We start from the raw sequence: 10,173 nt of genomic DNA, 5'->3' as shown, positions 1-10,173 counted from the left end.
TCTTTACCTTGAAGGCAAGGATTCTAAGCACTATTGTTCAAAATAGGAACAGAAGAGGATTGCGGGAAGTAGCTTCCTAAATGTGGAGAGATACATTTTTGTCTTTTGAAGCCCAGGGCAATGGCTCCCTGTTGCAGCCTGAGGGGCATGCTTTCCCTTTGGAGGCTCCAGACAGCAGGCACCAGGCTGCAATTACGGAGAATATGTTAACAAAATAAGGTGGGGGGGGGGGGAGCTGTTTTCTAGCCTGAATTTTCTTGCTGCTGGTAAAAAGCAGTTTGCTTTTGCCTGAGTCCCCTACCTAGGTGCTCCTGTCCTAGGTTGTCATTCTTTCCTTTCAAGTCTGAAGGAATCTGCCCTAAGACTGGTTCTCCTTCCCTCTGCAGCCACCTGGGAAGGGGACATGAAACAAGCCACACTAAAGGGATGGGTTTCTCATTGCTCTTGACCTTGAGGGCATATTAAGACTGTGAGTCAGGGACCCTCACTTCCCTTAAATTCCACAGGAAACACTGGTGAGCTGAGGGTTCCCAGGCTGTCAGCTGTGGGATCCAACTGCTCTGGCACCCTTAACATCTCTTTTCTTGACTCTTTTGATGCAGTTTCTGTTTGAGGGGGGTTGTTCAAGGTTTCTACAGGTAACCTCAAACAGATACTGGAAGGAACAGACCACTTTGTACTCACCCTTATCCCTTATTGCCAGTTCTGTTTACAAGTTTGTCTGCCCACCCCCGCCGCCCCCTTAGTGGGGGGCTGATCACTGTCAGGAGAGAATTTAACTTGCTCATCTTTGTATCTCATCTAGCAGTGCCTGCCACACAGCGGGCAGTTAGGGAATGCTTCATGAAGAAAGAGAATATAAAGGGATAGTATCTTTCCGTGTGGCTGGGTGTAATTAAATTGATCCTATTAAGTCTCTATATTTTGAGTCTACCTGTGCCTCTCATACAGTAGACATGAATTTTTCTGCATTTGTGCACCAGTTTCAAGTGTCTGAGTATATCCTCACCTTTGAACAGATATCAATAATGAGGGTATGCAATAGAGTAATCGCCACCATCACCCCCCTTTTCCCCAAGACAAGGCTACTTGGAGAAACTACAGAACGATCTTTATTTAGGCACAACCATAGCTATTTCTAATTATTCCTGTGAATAAGGACGCCAACAGTCCGCCGTACACTTACACATGCACATCGCTGACGTAGGATTCTTAAATCCCGACCACTGCAGGGTCAGAGGCGTGTGCCCGGCCCCAGACTCCTCCAGACTGTTAAACTGCTATGTCAAACCTATTTTGGTCCCAGTGCCCGAAAGCGCACCTGAGGCTGAAAGTGCTTACCCTTTATTTACTCCCTCCTCTTTTCATAACAGCCACCATAGATAGGCCATGGCTACACCACACTTTATTTCTAAGCGAATCTCGGACAAATCTTGAAGCATATTTTATACAAGGGGACAAGGGTCGCGCGCAAAGCAACGTCGGTTCAGCGCCAACGGCGGCCACGTGCCCTGGCGCGCTCCCGGACCACCTCACACACCCCCTCGGCGCACGCGCACGCGCGCCGGGATGGCGACAATCCCTTCAGCCTTCCGCGCGCTTCCGCCTTCTTCCCAGCAACGCCTGTAGTGACGCGCAGGCCCCGCCCCCTCGCGCGCGCCTCCCGGAAGTGGCCGGCCCCGAGCGGGAGCGGGGTTGTCGGCGCTCCCTGGCTGTTCTGGGGAGTAGTCTCTGGGCAACAGGGCCCGGCGGGGAGAAAGCGTCCGGGCCGGGGCCAGGGCTGGGGCTGCACGTTGACGGGCACGGCGCAGAGCGAGACCTGGTGACGATGGCGGAGCCGCAGCCCCTGGCGCTGCAGCTGGAACAATTGTTGAACCCGCGCCCGTGCGAGGCGGATCCTGAGGCCGACCCGGAGGAGGGTGAGGCCTGACTGGGGAAAAGCCACGTGCGGAGCGGTGGGTCCAGCCTCGGGCAGACCCGGGCGGCGCGAGAGAGGCCGGCAGCCAGGCCTCGCCGCCCGGCCTACTCGGCTCATCCTGGCGTAGAGGAAAACGGCCTCCCGGGAGGGTTGGCCAGGCTCAGGAGGAGGACTTCGGCTTCCTTCTGAGCCGCACTCCAGACTTGGTGCTCGGGTGGTTGGAGCATCCCGGGGACTTGGAGGGCTGTAGCAGGGAACAGGGGGTCTGGTAGTTGGTTGGAAGTTATCTTTTCAGGATGCCCTTACCGGTGTTAAGTTAGAAATGAGAAGGAAGTCTCAGCGTTTTTTAAGTCGGCCTGCCCCTGGGAACTTACTAGGAGATTGAAGGAAGAAGTGGGATTCCGTGGGGCTGTTTAAGCCTCCCTAGGCCTCAAGACATTTGCTCAGGGGCTGACGAATGGGACGGCTGTTCTGTAAGCTGATGTTCAAGGTCTAGTTGGGAGTAATCCTGCTTTAGACTTGAATCAGAGAAGTGTGAGGAAGGAAGAATAAGGAAGGATAAATGTTGAGTGCTGGACCGTGTTTTAGGAATATCAGTTGAAGAAGTTGGGGCTGTTGAGCCAGAATAAGCAGACTCCCTTAGGGATGGGATGGAGTGAGGATAGATGGCTGACTTAAATATTTGAGCGACTGTCACCAATGGAAGAGGAGTTAGGCTAGTTTTTATAATCCAAGGCATAGAAATATGTCCAACTAGTAGGCACAGAGGTCAACTTTCTGTTCAAGAACAGCAGTAAGACTGTGGTCTAGAGAGGTAATGAGTTTCCTGTTCCTGGAAGTTGGTGGGGATTTTGTAGATAGAGTGTGAGTTGAAAGGGTTGAACAGGGTTACTCTTAAAGTTCCTTCTAACCTGGAGATACTGATGACTCTCCCCCCACCCCCTCCCCTACAGCCACTGCTGCCAGAGTGATTGACAGGTTTGATGAAGGGGAAGATGGGGAAGGTGATTTTCTGGCAGTGGGTAGCATTAGAAAATTGGCATCAGCCTCCCTCTTGGACACGGACAAAAGGTATTCTGGCAAGGCTACCTCTAGAAAAGCTTGGAAGGAAGACCACTGGGAGCGGACACTGCCAGGTTCATCTGGTGAGTAGACATATTTGCATGTTGCTTTCTCTTTCTTTCCTAATATTTTAGGGTTAAAGTTGTGGGGTTTTGTCTTTGTTTTTGTTTTGGATGATTAGTCTGTGTGTGTGCCCCCACTTACTGTCTTAGGAGAGACCATGGATTTGGCATTAGAAAGGACCTTAAGAGGTAGTTAATTTCAGTTCCTAAGGATTCTAAAGCTCAAAGCTATTAAGTTTATATAATCCTTATGTTTAAGTTAATGGTTCACCGTAAAATGGAAAGAAAAGATAATGGATATTGGACAGGGCTATGTGTTGAGAAAGAATTGCGTCTGATGAGCATGCTACTCATGGATTTTGACCCTTTTCCTTTGGTTTTTCGAGTCTTGCATTGGGTCACTGTATAATTCAATACTAGTTTGTGAAACTCATTTTTTGCCATTGTAAAAATAATATAATCCTTCCCTCTCCCCTGCAAGGGCCTTAGGAGGATGTGAGGACATGAGCGTATAGTTTTATTTTTTATTATTTCTTTTTATGAAATTTTTAAAATGTAATCTCTACATCCAACATGAGACTTGAACTCTCAACCCCAAGATTAAGAGTTGCATGCTCTTCTAACTGAGCCAGCCAGGTGCCCCATCAGCTTATAGTTTTTTTTTTTTTAATTTTTTTTTTCAACGTTTATTTATTTTTGGGACAGAGAGAGACAGAGCATGAACGGGGGAGGGGCAGAGAGAGAGGGAGACACAGAATCAGAAACAGGCTCCAGGCTCTGAGCCATCAGCCCAGAGCCTGACGCGGGGCTCGAACTCACGGACCGCGAGATCGTGACCTGGCTGAAGTCGGACGCTTAACCGACTGCGCCACCCAGGCGCCCCAGCTTATAGTTTTAAAGCATTAGCATTGTAAGTTTCTCAATGGAAGAAGGGGCTGGATATGGTGGTTACTTAGTGGATGCCATTCCCCCCCCCACCCCCCCACCCCCCCCCCCCTTTAGAGAGGTTAGAGGTGCCAGGCTGAGAATGCACAGATGATATAAAAGAAACTATCATTCAGGTCATGATATCCATGATTAGTTGGATAATGGATGATTACCCGTTATGGTTCTGGGGGCTCCTGGTAAGCTCATTTCACATTCTTTGCCTAGAGACTGACAGAGGGGCCAATTGTGAGACAAATGTTATAATACTTATTGGGCTTCACCATGTGTCAGGCATTGTGGTAGCTCTTTAAGTTCTAAGAGACTAGAACACAGTTTTCAAAAGATGTTGTTACTGTTACCATTACATGTATCATCTCATTTGATACTCTCAATAACTTATGAAGTTGCTAGTATTTGTCCCCATTTTATTTATTTTTTTTAAGTTTGTTTTTGAGAGAGAGGGAAGCACAAGTTGAGAGGGGCAGAGAGAGTAGGAGACACAGAATGTGATGCAGCCTCCAGGCTCAGAGCTGTCAGCACAGAGCCCGATGCAAGGCTCGAACTCAACGAATCATGAGATCATGACCTGAGCTGAGGTCGGACGCTTAACCTACTGAGCCACCTAGGCGCCCTGTATCCCCATTTTAAAGGTAAGGAAATTGAGGGACAGATTGGTTGTGTAACTTGCTCAAGGTCATAGAGCTAGTAAGCGGAAGAGCCAGGACTCACATAAGGTAGTCTGACTCCAAGTCTGACTCTTAACTGCTACTCTGTGAATATTCCTTAATCTGAGAAATGGCATACATTTAAAAAATTTAAAGGATTAATTTCTTTTTTTTTAATTTATTTTATTTTTTTAAATGTTTAATTTTTGAGAGAGAGACAGAGTACGAGCGGGGAAGGGGCAGAGAGAGAGAGAGTGAGACACAGAATCTGAAGCAGGCTCCCAACTCTGAGCTGTCAGCACAGAGCCCAATGTGGGGCTCAAACCCACAGACCATGAGGTCATGACCTGAGCCGAAGTCAGAGCCACCCAGGTGCCCCTACATGTAGTTTTTTTTAAAGAAGTACTGAAGACCTATCACATCAGCTGTTACTTATGCTTAATGAATAAAATTATAGTATCTCCTGTACATGAAGCTATTCCTTATCCTTCCAAACATGTTAGTTGGATCCTCTTCCATACACTGTGTACTAATGGCACTAGGATTTTTTTTTTAATTTTTATTTAAGTTCCATTTAGTTAGGTGATGAATGACTAAATTATATTCCTGAAATAATCATTACACTATATATTAACTAACTTGGATTAAAATGAAATAAAATAAAATATGCACTGAAAAAAGACTTTTTAAATAAAAAATAAATTCCATTTAGTTAACAGATAGTGTGATATTAGTTTCAGGTACACAATTTAGTGACTCAAGACATGTAACACCCGGTGCTCATCACAAGTCCACTCCCTAATCCCCATCATCTGTTTTACCCATCCCCTCACTCACCTCCAATACACTGTGTACGGATGATGCTGTAATGATAATAGTGATATGAATATTGTCAAACATATCTACCACTCTTACCAGACTGTGACACCCCACAGGTGTTACGTTGTATTTGTCATTCCTTAGCTTTTATGTACACCTGGCTGATAATAGGTGCTTAAGTAAGTAATAAATAGGGTGCACTGGTGTGAGAGAGATTGTACATTGGGGTTAGTTAATGATAAATTATATTTCAGATATAGGTTTGGGAAAACTGTTCCCTTATTTGAAATCTTACCATTCTTCAAGGTCCAGACCTTGCCCCACAGTTAAAATTTCTCCCTCCTCTGGGTTATCGAAACTTTGTCAGTTCTTGTCTGTATTTGATGGGTCTGTCTTTCCCACTAGAACCTTTTGTTAGGGTAGGACCTACGTTTTGTTCACCTTTGCTTTTCCCTTAGCCTCTTATAGGTAGTAGATGTATAATATATATTTGAATTGAGTACAACCATACATTTTATTTTTTTGATGGATGCTGCAGCCCTTTACTTGAAATGAAAGGTGTGGCCTAATATTTGTCTCAAAGTAACATCTGTTTTTTTCCTTCTTCTTTCTTCTCTTGTTCAGACAAGGAAATAATATCTGATGAGGATGAGTCTGGAGATGGAGGTTCAGAGGGGCTGGGTCTGGAGGGATCTGATGAGGATGCCACGAGTGCTGCTGAGGAAGAGGAGTGTGGTGATGACAAGGACAGTAGTCTGGCCTGGAAGAAGAGGATCAAAAGCTGCTCTGAGAGCACACCGGGTTTTAGTGTCCAGAGCATCAGTGACTTTGAAAAATTCACCAAGGGAATGGATGACCTTGGTAGCAGCGAGGAGGAGGAAGACGAAGAGGAGGAGAGTGGTATGGAAGAAGGGGACGGGGAGGAAGACTCCACAAATGAGAGAGAGGAAGACAGGGCTGAAGGCAGGAATAGTGAAGATGACGGAGTAGTGATGACCTTCTCCAGTGTCAGAGTTTCCGAGGAAGTGGAGAAAGGAAGAGCTGTGAAGAACCAGATAGGTTTGTACATGGTTTGCTGGTGGCTTATTTTTCACAGTGTCTGCATTTGATCTCCTGTTTGTGTTTTTGTTTGTTTTGGCTCTTCCTTTTCTCTTGTGTCCTTCCAATTAATTTGTCCCCCACCTACCTAGGGGCCTAAAGCCCCATTCTTCTGTGCGTAGCCAGCCTTTTCTACATTGAGCTGCTTAGCTGGTTCTGTTCTCGTACTTTGGCGGCTGTGGAATACTGAGGGGAAAACAGTTTTCTCCTCTCTTTGGGCTTCAGCCTACCCCTCTCTCTTGTAGCAAATATTTGCTTCCAAGATACTGAGTTTTTTTTCTGTAACGGAGGGTATTTTCATGGCATGAAGCTGTGATAAAGCCGTGCTTTGCAGAGACTGGTGTGATTTCTTGTCTCTCCCTATCTGTCCCACTGGGAAGATTTTTGTAACGAATGATATTCTTTTCTCTTTCTCAGCTCTGTGGGACCAGCTCTTGGAAGGAAGGATCAAGCTTCAAAAAGCTCTGTTGACTACCAATCAGCTTCCTCAACCAGATGTTTTCCCTATTTTCAGGGACAAAGGTGGCCCAGAATTTGCCAGCGCCCTAAAAAATAGTAAGAATACTTATGCCATATGGAGATACTTTAGAACCACTGGGATACATTGGGATACACTGGGACTGTATTTGCAGCACCACAGAATTGAAGAAGAGAGTATTTGGTTTTAGTGATAATATAGTACAGAGTAGTTTTTTAACTTTTTTTTTTTTTTTAAGGTTATGTATTTATTTTGAGAGGGGGGCAGAGAGAGATAGCACTTGGGTGCCCTGCGCAAGCAGGGGAGGGGCAGAGAGAGAATCCCAAGCAGTGTGCATGCTGTCAGTGCAGAGCCCATCTCCGGGCTCAAGAGATGGCTCTCACGAACCGGTCTCCTGATTTGTGAGAGCTTTACCTGAACTGAAATCAAGAGCTGGATGCTTAACCAACTGAGCCACCCAGGCCCCTAGTTTTTACCTTTAAAAAAAAAAAGCAGTATAACTCTTATTAAACAAAGACAGTTTTGACTGAAATGGTTTGAGTTCTAAGTGATGCCAATTCCATTTTTCTCTTACCTGCCCTCACTTCCCTCCCCCACTTGCCTTTGGCTTTCTGAGTTACTTCTTTAATACTCGGAGAACACTATGTGCAAACCCACAGGTATAGAACAAGAGATAAGGGATGGCTGATCCCAGTTCATTAAAAGTGGTTGTATCATGCGCTTAAGAGATACCTTTCTTGGGGTGCCTGGGTGGTTCAGTTGGTTAAACGCCTTACTCTTGATTTCAGCTCAGGTCATGATCTCACGGTTCATGAGTTCAAGCCCCACATTGGGCTCCATGCTGATGGTGTGGAGCCCACTTGGGATTCTCTCTCTCTCTCTCTCTCTCTCTCTCTCTCCCTCTCTCCCTCTCCCTCTCCCTCTCCCTCTCCCTCTCCCTCTCCCTCTCCCTCTCCCTCTCCCTCTCCCTCTCCCTCTCCCTCTCCCTCTCCCTCTCCCTCTCCCTCTCCCTCTCTCTCTTCCAGTCTCTCTCCCCCTCCTGTGTGCTTTCTTTCTCTCAAAATAGATAAAATATATTTTTAAAAAAAGATGCCTTTGTTAGGAGGTTTCTAGAAAACGTGCTAAGATGGTCTTATTTATGTCTCCCTTTGGGTTACACAGAGTGAGGAAAGGTGATGACTGCAGAGGGAGGAAAAATTTTAGGAGAGAAGTGCTGAGCTATAAAGCCCGAGAATTATGGAAGAGGAATTTAGAAATTACTTGGTTCTCAGGCCCCTGATTTTACAAATGAGAAAACCAGGGCCCAGATTATAGCACTTGTTCATGCACAGCAGACCAAACTCCAGCTTTCCTGCCGTATGGTCTAGAAGTCTCCCTTCTGCACCACACTGCCTCCTGTGGTCTGTGTGCTATGTGCCCAAGGGCCCTAAAGGATGGGGGCAGAGGGCGATTTGGGCTGAGTGCACTGTGGTTGGATTGGAATTGCTATTCCTTATCTGCATGTTGAGACTTAAGTGTTTTCATTTGCTCTTTAAAACTTCTTTTTAGAGGCGCCTGGTGGTGCAGTTGGTTAAGTGCTGACTCCGGCTCAGGTCATGATCTCGGTGGTTCATGAGTTCAAGCCACGCAACCAGCTATGTGCTGACAGCTCAGAGCCTGGAGCCTCCTTCAGATTCTGTGTCTCCCTCTCTCTCTGCCCCTCACCCACTCATTCTCTCTCTCTCTCTCGTCTGTCTCTCTCTCTAAAATAAACATTTTTTTAAAAATTTAAAAAAAAAAGCAACTTATTTTTATAGTATCATGGATTAGAGTTGGAAGGGACCTGAGAAGGACATCTGATTCCATATAGGATCACCTCAAACTTCGAAGTAAATATGTAGGATTTTTAACGTAGGGGGTTCTACGAAGCTTTCTTGTGAGAGAATACCTGCTTGTTGTTGCTGTTGTTGTTGTTGTTTATTTATTTATTTTGGGGCAGTCAGGGGAAGAGAAAGAGAAGGAGTAAGAGAATCCCAGGAAGGCTTTGTGCTGTTAGTGCAGAGCCCAGTGTGGGGCTCGAGCCCATGAACCATGACATTATGACCTGAGCTGAAATCAAGAGTCAGACGCTCAACTGAGTGAGCCACCCAGCCACCCCTACCTGGTTTTTTTTTTTGTAAAGTGAACTCTGTGCCACACATGGAGCTCAAGCTGACGACCCGAAGATTAAGAGTTGCACGTTCTACTGACTGAGCCAGCCAGGCACCCCAAAATACCCGCTTTAATTAGGAATTTTTTCCTAGGGTCTAGCTTTTAGATGTCCTGTCATACTTGAAGTCAGGAGCCCTGCAAACTCACCTTTTACCTCTACCTCCCTTAAATAAAAGATAGGCTGGCAGTTTTCAAAATTTGTGAGATTTTCGGATCACTTATCTGCTATTTTCTTTTAATTTTTTTTTTTTTTTTGAAGTAAACTCTCCACCCCACATGGGACTCGAACTCATGATCCCAAGATCAAGAGTTGTATGTTCTGCTGACTAAGCCAGCCGGGTGCCCCATTTCTCTACTATTTTTAATGCCTCGGTACCCTAATTTCTGGTATGCTTTGGGATGGGACCTAATTGCTCTAGGTTAAATGTTTGAAGCGTTTGGTGAGGAGACCTTTCCCATTTTGTAACTTGTTACTCTTCTTGCTTGAGTCTTTCCCTTTTTTTTTTTTTTGATTCATCTTAAAATATTGATATTTTAAGGGTATAGTTAGTGTCAGGTGGACATATTCTTGGGTACCAATTTAGTTCCTTTGACTACTTTAATATTATTTAACTTTTATTTTGCAACTATTATGAATTTTTTTTTTAATGTTTATTTATTTTTGAGACAGAGAGAGACAGAGCATGAACGGGGAAGGAGCAGAGAGAGAGAGGGATACACAGAATCCGAAGCAGGCTCCAGGCTCTGAGCTGTCAGCACAGAGCCCGACGCGGGGCTCGAACTCTCGGACCATGAGATCTTGACCTGAGCCGAAGTCGGACGCTTAACCGACTGAGCCACCCAGGCGCCCCATTATGAATTTTTTTAATGTTTGTTTATTTTTGAGAAAGAGGGTGTGGAGGAAGGTCGGGGCCAGGTGCAGGGAGGGGACAGAGGATCCAAAGCGGGCTTCGC

At 45.7% G+C, this 10,173-nt stretch overlaps 1 protein-coding gene across 4 annotated transcripts in view; it reads left to right on the top strand.

Annotated features, from left to right (window-relative positions):
• The first annotated feature begins 1,648 nt into the window (after nt 1-1,648).
• AATF (apoptosis antagonizing transcription factor) overlaps nt 1,649-10,173 on the top strand; it is a 101,305-nt gene continuing 92,780 nt past the window's right edge. For 3 of the 4 annotated variants that reach the window (XM_006940121.5, XM_045044048.1, XM_045044047.1), the window contains exons 1-4: nt 1,650-1,919; nt 2,872-3,063; nt 6,078-6,512; nt 6,969-7,106. In XM_006940121.5, the coding sequence (XP_006940183.2) occupies nt 1,829-1,919; nt 2,872-3,063; nt 6,078-6,512; nt 6,969-7,106 (856 nt within the window). In that variant the 5' untranslated portion in view covers nt 1,650-1,828. Of the gene's footprint in view, nt 1,920-2,871; nt 3,064-6,077; nt 6,513-6,968; nt 7,107-10,173 lie in introns of all 4 variants that reach the window. The other variant, XM_023244757.2, reaches the window with a different exon arrangement.

Source organism: Felis catus, chromosome E1 (genome assembly GCF_018350175.1).
Source record: "Felis catus isolate Fca126 chromosome E1, F.catus_Fca126_mat1.0, whole genome shotgun sequence".
Lineage (NCBI taxonomy): Eukaryota > Metazoa > Chordata > Mammalia > Carnivora > Felidae > Felis > Felis catus.
Note: the sequence above shows the minus strand (reverse complement) of the source record. Positions and strands in the feature narration are given on the sequence as shown.